General features: G+C 37.3%; 4 protein-coding genes and 1 long non-coding RNA gene across 8 annotated transcripts in view; 4 read left to right on the plus strand and 1 right to left on the minus strand.

The window, feature by feature from the left end:
- The window catches only part of LOC144660386 (cyclic nucleotide-binding domain-containing protein 2-like), a 21,511-nt gene extending 11,952 nt beyond the window's left edge, over positions 1 to 9,559 (plus strand). For all 3 annotated transcript variants that reach the window (XM_078520999.1, XM_078520998.1, XM_078521000.1), the window contains 2 exons: positions 8,350 to 8,637; positions 9,139 to 9,559. In XM_078520999.1, coding sequence (XP_078377125.1) covers positions 8,350 to 8,637; positions 9,139 to 9,435 — 585 coding nt within the window. In that variant the 3' untranslated portion in view covers positions 9,436 to 9,559. The remainder of the gene's footprint in view (positions 1 to 8,349; positions 8,638 to 9,138) is intronic.
- LOC144659490 (origin recognition complex subunit 2-like) overlaps positions 1 to 16,661 on the plus strand; it is a 142,836-nt gene that overhangs the window by 95,979 nt on the left and 30,196 nt on the right. The gene's annotated exons all lie outside the window — the stretch shown is intronic.
- LOC144660388 (alpha-1A adrenergic receptor-like) lies at positions 2,844 to 4,654 on the plus strand. Its single transcript, XM_078521001.1, has one exon. The coding sequence runs from the start codon at positions 3,223 to 3,225 to the stop codon at positions 4,279 to 4,281; it is 1,059 nt and encodes a 352-aa protein (XP_078377127.1). The 5' UTR covers positions 2,844 to 3,222; the 3' UTR covers positions 4,282 to 4,654.
- LOC144660389 (uncharacterized) lies at positions 9,646 to 12,108 on the plus strand. Of its 2 annotated transcripts, XM_078521003.1 has the most exons (3): positions 9,646 to 9,939; positions 10,387 to 10,764; positions 11,650 to 12,108. In XM_078521003.1, the coding sequence occupies exons 2-3, from the start codon at positions 10,428 to 10,430 to the stop codon at positions 11,712 to 11,714; spliced, it is 402 nt and encodes a 133-aa protein (XP_078377129.1). In that variant the 5' UTR covers positions 9,646 to 9,939; positions 10,387 to 10,427; the 3' UTR covers positions 11,715 to 12,108. The 2 variants fall into 2 exon arrangements, with proteins under 2 accessions (XP_078377129.1, XP_078377128.1); XM_078521002.1 differs by having other exon boundaries at positions 9,646 to 10,764.
- Positions 14,582 to 15,687, minus strand: LOC144659988 (uncharacterized). The gene is made up of 3 exons (XR_013572008.1): positions 15,501 to 15,687; positions 15,345 to 15,419; positions 14,582 to 14,782 (listed from the first exon to the last, which is right to left on the minus strand). It is a non-coding gene; the product is annotated as an uncharacterized LOC144659988 (long non-coding RNA).

A 16,661-nucleotide genomic window follows, 5' to 3' on the forward strand; every position in this document is an offset into this window, starting at 1 on the left:
AAATTTTTTTGTTGTTGAGGTTTTTTTTTTTTTTTTTTTAATTTTTTTTTCTATTTTTATTTTTTTTTTTTTTTTCTTTTTTTTTTTTTTTTTTTTATTTTTTTTTTTTTAAAAAAAAAAAAAAACAAAAAAAAAAAATAAATAAATTTTAATAAACCCCCCCCCTCTCTTAAACCCCCCCCCCCAATAAACCCCCCCCCTCAAACTAAAAAAAATTTATAACGCCGCCGGCGTAATCGAATTCAGACTAAGACTGGTCAGGTTGTACTGCGTCGCCGCGATACTGAAGCCACCACATCTGTCCGTGCTTTAGTAACGTATTCAAATCACAGTGATTGAGGAGCTGATGCGCAAAGCATCCGTTGATTAATCTGCGTCATTATTACTGCCTTCACATTAGCACCAAAACGTGTTTATAGACAGGCTTAAATGAAATGCATTTCCCCAAAATATTTTTCTAATTATATTGTTCATATTTGGTGTCCGTTTCTAAACACGATTTGTATCTGATTCATAGTGTATGCAGTTTTACGGCACTCACATCCAATCTTAATAATAACAAATTACCTCGCATTTGCCTTCCAACTTGTCAAGCCCCTAGGGTCCGCGGTTTCCAACCTCGTTCCCAGGGTCTCTCTCTCCGAGGTTGCGCGGTTTCCTCCTCACCTTTGGCCGCCAAGTTTAACGTGTTTCGTCTGATTTATGTTGAAACTACCTGGTGAGCTTGTTTCAATCACACTCAGATTGAATAGACGTGTTTCGATCGTGATTCCCGAAAATTAATACTCCTCCTGATGTGAACATGTTTCACTTAAAGACTAATTGTACCGACCTAGTGTGAACACAATAGAACTTACCCTGTATAACCTTGTCAGTTCACATGCTTCCATTTCAAATAGTAATTTTGTCACTTTAAGAAGTCAGAACCTCAAATTGAATGGAACACAAGACGAAATTAGAAGTTTGCTTTTCTTCTATTTCAATAAAAAGTGGCAAACCGGCGTTTGTTCCCTAAGTCTTATACACAGTGTTCACTTCCACTGAGGCAAAAGGCCGAGTTTGGTGGCACTCTCGACGACTCTGCGACTGACAGCAGAATTTGCTTCAACACATGAAGCAAATGAAACTGATCAGTTTCTGATATAAATCAAAATCTGATCCCAGCAATGAACCAAGGTAACCACTTCAACAGAATTCGATTAGTCATTCGGCCTCTCTGACTCCGAGTCCATCACATTTCAGTATTCTTTCGGCCTCTCTGACTTGATCAGAGTCCATCACATGTTACCCCAACTGGTGGAACCCTGAGCATTGTTTGCTGTGACCAATGCTGTACTGTCAAAGTAAAGCACACTTCCTAATTATAATAATAATGAACTTCGACTTTCACGATTTCGTACCGAGTCTTGATTAATATGTTCAGGAGTTCCAACACGTTTAACTAAATTTTGGCATGTTTTTCTAGAATTAATTCGAATCTTTCCTTGGTTTTCATACGATGGATATCAACAGAACTGCAAAAGCGTGTCGCATGTTTACAACAAGCCGTCAATAAATACGTTACGGTGACACCCGGGGCGAGGGACGAGAGGGAGAGGCGCCGAGAGGGCCGCGACAGGCGCCCGCCGGGCGCAGAGCCGAGGCGCACACCGCGCGAGCAGCCGGCGCGAGGACGACCAGACGCCACAGGCGAGCGGAGAGCAGCGCACACCGTCACTTGAACTAATACAAATCAAGGACTTTCCGTTTCACATAATTTCAAGTTTAAAGGGGAGGCCGGGTGAAATCAAAACATTGAAATAATTATGAATGATTGAGAGCTTCCACTTTGGATTTAACATTGAACCAAATTGAATTAAATAAAGTTTAATGTTTTTAACCGAAAGAATGAAAAATGTGTTATTTTTGTCGGTATTTTGTCTATAAATTATCTGAATTATTGAATTTTTCGTTTTAAAAATAGATGACCGCCCGACGAATCGGAGTTACTGAAGGTCTTTCACAAAAAAAATATAGTCAGGTACACGCTAAAGTGGTTCATTATGAGTGGGTGAGGTGTTATTGAATTAAAAGGCGAGCATAATCCTTTTCTTTTCCAAAGATAGAGTAATGTTTTAGTGTGTGGTGACCAACTTGCACTGTTTGCACAAGAACGTGAATACAGCTGTTAGTTTACGCCAACGCAGTGGAGAAGTTCTTTGACAAGTTTTAAATGCACCCCTTTGACATTTTTTACATTTTATTCTAACCAGAAGAAAAATGTTTGATTGTATAGCTGATATAAGTATCAACCCAACAGCGATACTTACATAGAAAAGATTAAGTTGAAATTCTTATATAAAGTACAGAAGCTCGGGGAACGATGAGGAAGTTGTCTTTAATCACGCTTAATTCAAATTTGGTTTTTAAAATTGTATTTACACACATTTTATTAAAATTCTGTTCATTTCCTCCTACACATATTTCCTAATACTTCCACTGATGTAAATCTTGATTTTACGTTTTTATTTAAAGATTGTATGATATTTTGTCTTTGTTTCTGTAAGACAATAGTTGTCGTATTTGGATAAAAACGCGACATCTTATTAACTCGCCTTAATATGATTGATCGAGTTGTCTAAAATTTTGACAGCACGCCATTTCAAGTCAATAAAATGTACGGTGTTTCGTCGTATTTTGTGTGTGTTCCCATCTGAATCAATAAAAACCATGTCAAAATGCATGCGGCGAGCGGCATCATTTGGAAAGTTTGTTATGATAAAATCATTTTGAAACTGACTGATGTATAAACAAGACTTGAACACTTCGAAATTTTAAAACCTGTTTGGTTTTTGATGTCTTTGTTTCCGTTTAAATTCATAGTTTTTTTTTCAAGGTGGATAGAGCGGAGACTCCGCCTACTGTAGAGAGAGTCAGTGGTGATATTTGTTTTTGGCCTGTCTTTACAGAGCACACAATACTCGCCACCTCAGCGCCTTGGCCGTTTTACAATCTTCGGTTGAAAGTTTGGCTACTTTACTCCACTTACACTTCACACGCGAAGTGCTAAATGTGTTCGACTCGACTGAATAAATTAGAATTTCGACGAGGGGTTTAAATTATATTTACAACAGCATTCTAAATCAAAAGAAAAACGGCTGCAATTTTAACAACGAAAACCCTCTGGCCGCGTGCTACCGCCTACAAATACTCGATGCGTTTTCACCAGAAAAAGGCCCATCCATGACTGCTACTAACTTTACCTCGCCGACTGTAAGTCATCTGGAGTTGTGCCGAGAACCGACATCAACATCATTTGTGGCTCAGTCGTGCTTTCTCATCTTGATCGCCATTACAACACTACTGGGAAACCTTTCAGTATGTTTGACGGTATTATTCAACAGCAATCTTCACACGTTCACCAGCTATCTCGTCGCTTCATTGGCCTGTTCGGATTTGATGGTTGCCACGTTCTCGCTTCCATTTCGCATCCATCAGACATTACACAACACTTACTGGTGTCTGAGTGAAGATGCATGTTTGTTCTGGATCTGGGCTGATCTATTTTGTTGTTGCGCCTCGATTGGCAACTTAGCATTAATAAGTATCGATAGATTTTTGGCCACGAAGTATCCCTTGAGATATCACCAAATAGTAACTAAAAAGACATCATGGGTGATGCTGTCCTCTGTGTGGATTTACTCGTTCATCGTGGCATCATCTGGCTTGACCAACTGGACCTATCCCACTGGGATGATCGTTGGAATCGATAACGGCTGCTACAAGCCTGATCCTTATTTCTACACTTTCGCTGCTGTTGTGGGTTTTTTCTTCCCACTTGTGGTGATTATATGCGCTTATGGTTACATTTTTAAGATCGCCATGGAACACTTCCGCGCTATTTCAAGATTAACAACACCCGTTCAACCAAGCGTGCCTCAGAGAAGTGAAAGTCACCAAACATTGTACAAGCAACAACTAAAAGCCACAAAAACTCTGGCAATAGTGGTGGGCGCTTTTGTCATTTGCTGGTTACCAACTTTCATCATTTTACTGGTCCAAACCTGGTGCCAAACGTGCTTAAATACTCATCATAATCCTGAATTAAGCGGTCTGTTTTACTTCATTAATATTGCCTTTGTGTACACGCTGCCGAACATTAACTCTGCCATTAACCCCTTCATATATGTTGTCTTTAGCAAGGATCTGAGGCAGGCGTTTATCAAGACCTTCAGATCTCTGTATCAAGACCTCTGCGATATTAGGGCTAGAAGACAGTCAGATATTTCGAGTTTTTCGTAAAATTTATCTCACACAACTACTGACTCTTTTTATTATTGATGTTGGTTATAATTACCACCAGGAGCTGTATGTTTATTATGTTAAACACGAAATCTTCCTTGCATCAAATATTTTTTATAAAGATATCTTGCCGTTTTTTCGATTAAACTAAAGGTAAATAACCAACTCATTGTGGCGTATTTCTCTCACGTGCATTTGTTGGTGAGAGACAAAGAACAATAGTTCAATACTGAGCGAAACAAATTCAGTATCGAAATGAAACCGTGTAGTCTCAATAATACTCATTTCTAAATTCAGGGTATTTATCTATAAAAAATGTCGCGAACAATAAAGTTAATTCTAAGCCAAATAATTGCAATTGAAATAAAGCATTTTTGAACTGAGCGGACAGTGATGTGAGTTATCTCCAGTGTGATGTTCGTTTCCTTCTCGAGAGGACCAGTGTCAACTGTCCACAGGTTATATGACAGATAAAATCTTCAACTTGAAATTAATTTGAAAAATGATTTCCACCTCTCTACTTCACCTTATTATAAGTGTCAATCTCGAAGACGGATGTTTCATATTTTCTATTTATGCAGATGTCTTATATTTTTTCAATTCACTGGCAATGTTTTATACTCGTGATCATGATGAAAATTCGATTCGGGTACATGTTTGATACGATATGATTTAAAAAAGAAAGTTAGTAACCGCATAGTACGAAAATGATAGTTTAATGACCTTAAAGGTCTGTAAACGAGAAAGTAGAATAACTATCTTATCTGGTTCGTTACATATGTATCGTCATGAGGTAGTCAAACCATTTATGGGTAAAAATAAACCACAGACGGTTTGAAGTATATCAGTTGCACGTTACAACCACTTTAACCATGACGAGAAATTGAGGTTTTGCTAAAAACAGGGCGGTGGCCTGTATCAAGAATGTTCACCATGAAGCGTTTAATTTCCGTGGTTTAAATTTCGCGCAAAGTAGTTCAGTTTTAAAACAGGCTGGTTGAGATGCGGGAGATATCTTCGCCTTCAATATGCGATGATAACCTTTTGCTGGCAGTTTGCGTTATGGTAAGCTGGCAATATCTAACTTTCACTCCGAGCGCGAAAAAGGTTCGCAGAATCAACAAATTTAAAACTTCGTGAAAGTCATTAGTGTACATTATGAACTCATCCTAACTGTAAAAAAAATAAACAACTCTTCGTGCTATAAAGGCTGGCGAAAGCCGATCCCGACTGATCGTTGAAGTTTTGGATTTTGTTAATCTCCAGCAGTCAGATCGTAACCATCTTGTACTACCGGGATCTCCCGATGCATTTTGATAAGAGACGAAGATTTCAAGCTCAAATTGACAATATCATGATAAATTAAATATGTGGGATTTTCTTGGTTTAAATCAGCATATTGACATGACCTATGCAATTTCGACAATTCAAAGACTGTATTCTACCTCGCGGTATCACGTTCCCAAATGACCTCAGTCTAGTGTATTATATTAAATAAGACGCTGGAAGACCAAACTGAGGCAATCCATGTGTCAAAATGTATGGGGACACAAGTGAATCTTATGCGAACTTCAACGCCAGTACCCTCTGGTGAAGTTATATGCTAATGTATCCAGATTTAAGGATGCAGCAAACCAATATAAGTCGTCATACGCGCGGACCATAGTGTATGCCCGAATAAACAGAGCAAGGCAGTTATCAGTGTGACTAATAGATAATAAGCTTGCTTACAATAACATCACACGAAAATTGGATGCAAATAAGAAATATTAAATGATTGAAGTTACTTTTTCCACGTCTAAATAGTGTAGCACAATCGAAAACCAGTCCAAACCAGGAAATTGAACAAAGCTCCCTGCGATCGTTACACGCAAGGCCTCATGGATGCCTGTATAATCCTTCTTATAGCTATTACTAGTTGTACCTTTCGGTAAGTGCCAACGAGCGAAATACTCATGTTTGTTCATAAGAACAGATATTGAATGGTTTTTGATAGAACTATATTTGAAATGACCCAAAATATGGTAAATTGTATTTTAGGTAATATGCTAAAAAAGTGCTACTGGTGTTCATAAATGACACAGGCTTGATAGCCTGCGTAGCAGGCGCCGTAGTTTCCAGCGCGCGTATTCTCGCGATCGCGCAGTCTTTAAAACACACTAAAAAACGTACACAGATGTCTGCTACGCAGGCTACGGGATTGACAGATTGATAACTCTTGACAAATCTTTAAATTCTTTTCAACGTTAAAATGTCACAAAATGTAGGCAATAAATGAGGTTTAATCACTGTTTTGTAAATACAACACGCGATGGTTAAAATGTTTCCGTTCACAAAAGGGATAGTTGCATTTCAAGAACTTCTTATAAATCAAATCCCAAAATCAAAACTGCTAAGATGCTTTTTTAAAAATAATTTTCAGTAATCAGACAGTAATGCACGGGTCAGATTTCAGTCTCGCATGCGAAGTGTCATGTTCTATTGTTCAGTTACGCAAAACTTGAAAAATTTGAATAAAAAACAAAACTTGAAGGTCAAGGATTATTTGTAGACAAAATTTTTATTCAAGTAAACATTACATTTGCCGTTAGAAGCAAAAAACTTTTGACTTTCTTGTGTGTATGACATGCAGTAGTTTTAGTGAGCGTCGCTTTGTATTGATGTTAATTTCCTTCACGGAGCGAAAATGCGTGCCAAATAAAATATAAACGGTATTTGATTTGGAATAAATCATCGGTCAAACAATTACTATAAACACAAATCAACACTAAAAGGAAGCATTTGCCCGACTTCGGCATACTCATAATTCAAGAAAACTCTATTTGAAGTCAACAGTCCGCTTTTGATTTTCATGTCTCTCTTCGATCGTAAATCAAAGGACTCCAAAGTCGAAAGATTATTTCATCGCTTTAAAGACCTTGATGTTCGTTTTATCGGCGGTCGAATATTTTAGGGTATTCTCTTTCAATTTATAGTTCTCTAAAGGTGTATTTATCGTTAAATTAAAGGGATGAATGACCACATTGAAAATTTTAACAGCGAGCCGCGTGGACGCCATTTTGGTCATTTGCTCTCTAGCAAGGAGTGAGAGACTGGGAACCAGTTGGGAAGAACAATACAACCCAAATATGGGGTTTACTTACACCCAAATATGGTCAAAAAAAGAGTCCCTTACGCAGAACTTAAGATTTTCTCTGCCTATACACTCATACGCACATGGCTCTATGATTCTGCCGCCTCGACAGCCTCGCCTCTTGGCTCGGCTGTCTCGTTGGCAAAAACAATTGCCATAGAAACCAAGCCTTTAAATGTAATCCGATTCAAATTCACAAAATATTTCGCCGATTATTTGATGTATGATCAATTACTCAACTTCATTTCTCTCAGTAAACACCAGGATGTGTCAAGAATGTAAAGGGGGCTTTCAGACCTTCGGTAAATTGAAAGGGACCTCACACAACTACATACAGTTCACACACAGTTCCGTTCTCAATACAGTCAGCTTAAGCCGCGGTAGGCCATTTTAAATGAGAAATATGGCGTTTCCTTGGGGAATGTAGCTTTTTCAGGTCACCTCGGGGAAATTTATCTAGCGGGGTAGATTAACATGGTTGAGTGACTGAGATCCAATAGAAACACCCATTAGCAGAACCCTTTGTGCATAAAGGGGTCGCTCCCCAAATAAACCAACAAGAGAGAAGCTGAGTTTTCGACAGTGCATGTGAAGTGCGTGATTATATAGATTTTATTCACAGCTTTCTCACACTGATATCCACACTTACTATGTAATAATTTCTTAAATACCAGAGTAATTCAAAACCCTGGCTATTTTACCATAGGAAAATATTCTGGAGAACTCACTTTGTCCACCTAAAGTGGTGTAACCAACGCTACTGATGTATACTCGAATCTATTTCTCCACGCTTTGCCGTTAACATATACTAATGATGGCAAACGTTGATAGAATAAAATAGAAAGCAGTTTTGCTGAACGAGTTTCAAAAGAGATAGTGGGCTCAGATTAACCCACAGGGCAACCATCCTAATATAGTGAACTCCTCTATTTCAGGTGATTCTTCATGACGCAGGGTACCCAGGAGAGTTTGCTTACTTTATAAGATCCGGCCAGTGTCAGGTTATACAAGAAATGGCTCTTATAAGAAGGACACCTGCTGTAGGCCAAAGAAGACTTATTCTACCCCCAGTGAAAAACAATAACAATATAGACCCCCTGTTTAAAATAAAAGCCTACGATCACGTGAAAAAGTACTTCCTTGTTATCAGTCGCCTTGGTGAAGGAGATTACTTTGGCGTTGGAGAGGATTTCGCGAAAATGAGCATCATGTCTGTTAACAGGGTAAGGAAGTCTCTGTTGTTGATCATGACCACGTGCACTGTCATCTGTTATTGATCTCACGGCCTCCAAACATGCTGCAGGTGCTGACTCTTTCCCAGTCGTCTCCGGACGCGTGGAATGCACTCCTTGCGCGCGCTTGACAGTTAAAAAGGATATTTCAAGTGTCTACCAAAACAATTAGACTACTCACCCTCGTTTTCTATTAGCAAACAACGAGGCGCACGAGGCGCATGAAGCCAGGAAAAGGGTTTGTCAAAAGTAAGCACCGTCAATCATGCACATTCGTGTGAACCCTTTTACCCTTTTACCTTTGACCGGTAACACTGCCCGACAAATCCAGTTCACCTATGCATAAGATTAGAGTCCCTGTGAGCTACCCAGGAGCGAGGTGCGTTAGGATGAAAAAATTACTCTGCGTGAGTTCTGTAGGGTGACAAGCTTTCTTGTTACAGGTCGTTTTCCTTTATACTTTCAAAAGTTTTGTTTATCTGACGTTTTCAGGTTGAGCTCGTTTTAGTCCCAAGAAGTGTTCTGAATAAACATGACCAAGGACGCAGCTTAGAAGAAATGAAGCAACAACTCAATAAAGAAATCCCTTCAAGGAAAGAAGTGTTCCGTAGTTTTGTGGCAGGTGAAAAATGGAGGCATTACAAGTTAGATATCTTGGATGAACTGCGGACTAAAAAATGGATGTTTAACCCAACAACATTAGAGGATGTCCCTCTCTCGATTAGAAAACAACACTTGTATCAGCACGATTTTTACTCATGTACGAAAAATTTACCACCACTCCGATGAAAATTAGAAAACAGTTAGTGAAATATTTTTGCATCATTTTAAAATATAATTTATTGTTGTTTTTCTTTTTCTCAATATAAAAAAAAAGTAAATCAATAAAATCATGTCAATAAATTAATAACAATATTTCTTTGCCTTATTTTGACTGCAGTATATCAACTGTTTGTTTTTCTTTCCATTTTTGGCGGCATGTTCGCAAACTGCTCGATCATCAAATCGCAACAAAATATAACCAATATTCAACACGAAGTTACAAATCTTTAGTAATATGCAACTTGTTTTGTCTTGTATATCAAAGAGATAAGAATGTTTTTGGAACGTAATTTATTTCACGATGTCAACCAAACCTGACTCGGGAGTCGGCTGTGTTTCTAAAATGACTCTTGAATTAAATGTTTTTCTCAGCGCTCAACCTGTGATGACATCATCACGTTAACTTTATCCGCGCTCAGTAAAATGCAAGGCAACGCCTTCCCTCGAAAACGTATTTAGCTGTTTATTAAGGTAAGTACAGTTTCCTGTGTGTTATGTCTACAATAAATATAAATAAAATCTCAAAAACGTGAAATAAGTTTGAGTGGAAAGATGGTCTTATAAACAAATTATCACGACAGGTGTTAAGCTAAATCTACTGGTAGTTTACCTGTAATCCCTTCATGATTCCTTGACTTTCAGGTGGAAACGGATTTTTTTCATTGATTTATGTAAAAAGTTATAAGCTGCAATTGCTTGTTTATAAACAAATATAAGAATCAGTAGTAAATGCAGTGCAAGGTTTTAAACAATTCAGAACTTAACAAGTTTTTGGCACCGGTTCCCCGGCACTTAAGAAAAATAATTGCTTCTATAATAATCCTGACAAATGATGCAATAAAAATATAAATCGCATTTGTTTACAGTTTGAGTCGACAACTTTGATTTATATTTTCTGTTTTTTGGATTGTTTTTTAGGTTCACTGATGCTTGTGTCTACCTAACCTTTGACTAAAACTATGAGTTACCACTTATTTATTATTCTTGTACTTGCTTGCGCCGTCTTTGTAATCGCGCGATCCGCGCCTGACTGGGGCCCACTACCCTATGAATATTTCCACGAATTCTACGACCATTATGGCGAAGACCTACGAAATAATATCGATCATATGCAGCATGTGCACGAGGCACACCACGAAAATCAGCACAGGATGCACGAAGACTACCAAGAAAACTTTAACGACGTCACTGAACAGCAGCAAGAAGGAGCAGAAAGTCAGCACGAGGCGTTTGAACGATCACAAGAGGATCAAAGATCTGAAGGTGGCAAAAAGAAAAGTGTACTTCCTAACAAAGGTATTGAGTTGCTGTTTTCGCGTTTACCAAATTTCTGGGTGCCTTTTCGCAATTCGTTTCTACAGTTTTGTTTTTCATGTACAAATGTTTAATAATTTAACACCCAGTTATTTTTAAATAACTTAAAGCTTTTAAAATTTAAAAGCAATAAGTTTTGTGAAAGATCTGATGTTCACGGACGGGAAACCCGCCAACTCCACAGCCTGGAATTTTTTTTTATTCTATTCTGTTCTGTTCTGTTCTGTTCTGTTCTTTTCTATGCTATTCTATTTAACAATTAGACTACGAGCCCAGTTTTCTATGAGCAAATAGTCAACGAGGCGCAGCCGAGTTACTATCGCTCATAGAAAACGAAGGCAGTAGTCTAATTGTTTTAGTAGAAACTTTAAAGGATTGCAGTCCAAAACCTACAATATTGTGAACTTTGAAGACAAAAATCAAGACAATTTACCGCTAAAAGAGCTCTCGCGCGCGACTGTTTTCTATCGGCGAATAGAAATCAGTGGGAGAACCAATCAGATTCGCGGATTTCCAATAGAACACAGCTGAGTTTCTACTGATCTATTATATTATATTCTGTTCTGTTCTATTCTATTCTATTCTGTTCTATTCTATTCTATTCTATTCTATTCTATTCTATTCTGTTCTGTTCTATTCTATTCTATTCTATTCTGTTCTATTCTATTCTATTCTGTTCTGTTCTATTCTATTCTATTCTATTCTATTCTATTCTATTCTGTTCTGTTCTGTTCTGTTCTATTCTATTCTATTCTATTCTATTCTATTCTATTCTATTCTGTTCTGTTCTGTTCTGTTCTATTCTATTCTATTGTACAAAATAAAATGATGTGAATGTTAACATTTCTGTCTGTGTCTTTGTTTCAGTCAATCCACAGATCAGTGACAAAGAAGCCAAGTCATTCTTACGAAAAATAACTATCTTACGATAGTAAGATAGTCTCCCTTTTTGGAGTCTATCCGATTAGTGATGTTAATAACTGAGGTGGCGGGAACCGGGAGAAAACGAGTCAAATTCGTTTTATTTCGCAATAGAAATTGAACGAAGAGGACGGAACCACTACGGAAAGGGGCGGGAAGCGAGAGTAATGGGTAAAAGGTACTGTTACCCCAGGTACAGGAGGCGAGGGGTTCAGACCCCCCTGTCCCATCTTAAGGGAGTTGCTGTTATTCAGAATTGCAGTCTGAAGTCTGCAGTTGCAGTCAGAATTGAATTTCACTGATTTTTAGTTCGCGGATTTTTTCGTTCTTTAAAACACAACTGAGAGCTTTGTTGACATTTGTATATTTTAATCTTAAACAATAAATAAAGATGGGTGTTGTATGTCTGAGCATAAGAGTGTCATGCTTGCTTTGCTCTACCTATTTTAGGGAGGGGGGGGTTGTTGTTGTTTTTTAAGGCGGGAGGCTTACGAGTGAGTTTTTCAAAAAGCTGAAATTGCACGAGCCGCTTCGGCGAGTGCAATATCAAGTTTTTGAAAAACCCACAAGTGCAAATTAATTCCAAATTGAACGAGAAAATCGGTATGATTACTTACTCCACACTTATTTTCGAAAATGCTCTCATTGAAAATACTGTTATTGTGTGGTGTTACAACTGAACTGCACTGCTCTCAGCCAATCAGAATCGAGTAATTTTTTCATGTATATTATTATCAGTAATGTGAAGAGAAAGTCACTGGTCATTTTGTATCAAAGCTTATCGCGCTCAGTTCTTGTTCTCTTTCCCGGCGTGTTCAATCGATGAAACCGATATTTGATGATATTCGATACCATCGTTATATTCGTGCCATTTATTCTTTGTTATTGGAAATCGTGACCAATCTTACGGAAAATTTTTTTATTTTAAATTTTTTCTTTTTTTATCGATTGTTCAGGCCGGGTCTCTTTTAGTGCTAAAACATCAGAGGTTTTGGAAGGCCTTCCAGTTGCGGGGTATGACAATTTAACTTGTTGCTATTTTGAAATCCACCAAAATAAATTGGCAATTCATCTTGGATTGAGATGTGACTTATTAAGCTCAGGCCTGTCTAGACAAGTTATCACGTGCGACTACGCAATTCGCTGCCAATTTAATTAAAAAGCTCTCGCTAATTCAGGTGTTATTCTACAGTGTTTTAAAAGCAATTAACTTGATCTAACCAAAACAATTAGATGTGTAAGGGAGTTTTCTGTAAACGTGTAGCTACATACTGGAGGAAGTAAAAATTCTACATGCATTGTTGGTCTCGCTGCATTTATATTGTAGAAATTTTGGAGTTTTAAGAGTACAAATATGTCGGTATGTGACAAGCCTGAAATATTTGCACAGAAAGTCCTAGACTTTTTGTAAATTGTGTTATTTGTCTATCTTGCAGTGAATGCTGCATGTCATCTCACTTCTAAAAGGGACCAAAAAATGTCAATGGAAATAGGCTTAATTAGTAAGTTTCCTTTATGCTGTTGCTATTACTCTAATGTTGACATTAATTTCTTGCTCAAACGTTTCAAAGTTTGTTTTGACGCTTGTGCGGAGGAGTTTCATTCACATCTATTAACATTGTCAGGTGGCTTGTTAACGATGAATCTTCGACGGATAGCCTTTCGGTAACCAAAAAGGTTCAATTATGCTATCAGATGACTAAATAATGTTGCATCTTGCATTTTTCGAGCAAATTTTTTACCTTTTTGACCAAGATGAGCAGTGCCGGAAAGCAACCTGCAAACTTTAGCTCGAATACAGTAAAAACCCGCCAGTAAGAACCTTCCATTTAAGAACCTGTTATGCTAAAATTTGCAAATTAGACCCCCTTTTATAAAAACCTATTAAGCTTTAAATTTAAAAACAGGTTCTTATTTTCTAAAATTGATTAAAAAGGATTACTTTTGGGGAATAAGTTTGGACAAGGCATTACTTTGCGTGAATACAATGTCATGTTCTAAATGATTAGTGCTTCATTTTTACATTAACACTTAATGTGGTATGCAAATTGTTTACCGAGGAATGGGCCGAATTCCACTACAAGTTCTATTAGAATCATTATCATTGTAAATTTTCTTAAGAAAATAAGAACCTATTAAGAACCTAAATAGCCTAAATTTGTGTTAACTACCATTTATATAAGAACCTGCTCTGGCTAACCTGGAAAAATTAGGTTCTTACTAGCGGGTTTTCAGAATTTTTACTGTATACTTATGTGATGTAATATTATTCAAGTTTATTTGCACTGGGAAATGTTGTAAAATGAAACAAAAATAAATTAAACTTCGCCTTTTCACTTAGGTTGTAACCAGTTCTTCTCAGAACATTTTTTAATTCAATTTTACTCTAAAAAAAAATCCCGAAAGGACGGTTAAGTCACTGCAAGATCTGATCCCGGCATTGGTAACTGAAGATATAGCTGTTGGCGCACAGAATAAAAAAGGTGCATAGGTTAAAACGGGAAGAATTACTAAGATAATTACGATAGCAAACAATTTAAAGCTTCTGTTCTTTCTGAAAAAAAAAAGAGGAATATTCCTTTACGCGTACACATGATTGGTATTAACTCGTTAATACCGGTCTGTGCACAATGATCCTCTCTATTTTAGTTTACTCAAGGAAAATCGCGTTTCCTAAACACGATTATCATCGATAAGAGAACCATGCCGCTTTTCCGATCAATTTCGTTCGAGGGAAGAGAGCAGATGTTTATTGATATGCTTCTTGTTATTTGTTTTCCAATGTTTCCTATGTGATTAAAGGGATGCATATGTGTGTTGACTTGTAAGTAATATTATTTAGTATGCAACCCGCAGACTGAACTAATAAGTCGGTGTGTAAATTTCAAAATGTTTAATTTTTATTCTGAACTTACTTTTTCAGAAACATTTCTTACAAACAGATGAAGCAAAGACTAGTATAATTGGTACTGATGTTTAATTTAAGCCGATTGTTTAAAGTTGCTATGTTCTTCACTGATGTGTAGGCCAGTCCTTCTTGTCAGTACAGCCACTTCTTAACGTCAGCAGGGTTTTCATTCTATAAAAAAGGGGGAAGAATAATGGATAGATTTGTCAATTTATATTCCCCCAGAAAAACTCTTTCAGTATATAACACACAGCTTACCTTATCTTTAATTTCCTTCACTAACTCATTAGTTCTAGACTCCCTGGATTTGATAGGTTGACTAATATATTTCCTTTGTACTCAAAAGCCCTTTTAATTTGTAGTTATCGTTTTAAGCGCCGCTGAAAGATTATCTGAGGTACTTAGCGGAACCTAGCAACACTTGAAACTACTTAAGTATAAGCTAAAAATGCACAAATTAACAACCTGTTGATTCATATTATCTGCTTGCAAGAACGCAATGCAAAAACGAGTGTTGATTGTCTTTGATCAAAGAGATCGAGTTTGCTGAACCAAATAAAAAGCTTTAAAACTGTGACGTGGAGTGAAAAAAAGAAACAGCGTGTTCACCGCTGGAGATACTTAAACTGGCCGTTTGATTCGCGTTCATTAGATTTATCATTTGAAGACAAAGACACAAAACGGAGTCTCGGAGACTTGCTCAAGATTAAGAAATCAACTTTAAAACCCTCACCTCCCCATAACGAGGTACTTCCTTTCCGCGGACCCGAGAAGGCCACTCACGAGCATCACTTTCAGCATCTTCGTTCTACATGAAGACAAAGAATAAACACTGTCAGATTTCACAGGCATACAAAGCGGCCCGGACCATCTAAACTGAACAAAATACCTTGAAGATGTGTTTGTAAGGAAACCGTCTTTTACCAACATGGATCATTTCTTGTGCTTTGCTTGCTTGATTAGACAATAGAAACACGGTAACGCACAGACAGAGTAAGATCCCTCGAGTGTTCATGATAAGTGAGGCGGACTAGCTTGGTCGGCTTGCTTCTGATGCGAATGACTTTTGTGTCGCGCAGATGAGTTTTATAAACGACAGCAACAGGTGATTCCTTAGCTATCTTCTTTTATTAAAACCAATTACTAAGACGTCCATCAAAACACTTTTTAACCCGTTTAAATTATGCAAGCCCACAGGTCCTTGTGACATACAGTACGCATCAAATAAAAGACTTACAAATAAAATGTTGAGAAACATGCCGGGACTTAAACACCAAAGCTTTATAACTGGAAAAAAGTACTATTAAGTGAACTCAAACCATTAATCACAATTTTCGGATGAATGGTAATTTTTGTTAAGGACCGATCATGGCTTATTAAACAGTGGCGTATTATAATTATTTATGTAGCTCTAAACACCAGGGCTATTTTATCTGTTAATTTATCATTGTATTTCGTGATCATGCATTAATCAGTGTGTCAATGCACGAAACAGCGTTTCGGCTTTTAGATTCACATTTTAGTGAACTAACCTAAAATTAAGCTTAAGCTTTTAAATAAGGCTAAATTCGATGATAAATTGAAAGTGGAATCCATATCATAAACTACTAATTACAATACTCCGAGTACTCGTACGTATTCTGAATTTAAATTATTTACCTCCAAAACATGATTAATTGATAGCATATAATAATTTTTTCCAACCCGTTGTAGAAAATAAAAAGGAAAGGCCCTTATCTTTAATATCGCATCTCGTTGATTCGCATTTCCTAAGAATTAGGGCCACGTTTTTAGCTTGCCTTTGTTTGACTTTGCTCTTTTGGCTTACAGTGTTTCTTCGTTTTACAATTTTAAACATGGAACTCCGCCAAGAAACTGGATAAAAGTTTCTGCTAGAATGATGGTGTCTAACTCACACCAATGAAAAGTAATTTTACCAAGAACTAATATTCACGCTTTCCTTTTTCAAGCAGGTACTTTTCAGGGTCATCATGATAAATATAAGCTAATAGGACACGTCATATCACTGAAGCTATCCGATGGCAACTTC

This window comes from Oculina patagonica, chromosome 7, assembly GCF_052425735.1.
Source record: "Oculina patagonica isolate OP01 chromosome 7, crgOcupat, whole genome shotgun sequence".
In the NCBI taxonomy this organism is placed as follows: domain Eukaryota; kingdom Metazoa; phylum Cnidaria; class Anthozoa; order Scleractinia; family Oculinidae; genus Oculina; species Oculina patagonica.

Coding starts and splice junctions, on each gene's coding strand:
- LOC144660389 (XM_078521002.1), top strand. CDS start 10,428: ATGAGTTACCACTTATTTATTATTCTTGTACTTGCTTGCGCCGTCTTT. Junction 10,765..11,649: donor AAGTGTACTTCCTAACAAAG/GTATTGAGTTGC, acceptor TCTTTGTTTCAG/TCAATCCACAGATCAGTGAC.
- LOC144660388 (XM_078521001.1), top strand. CDS start 3,223: ATGACTGCTACTAACTTTACCTCGCCGACTGTAAGTCATCTGGAGTTG.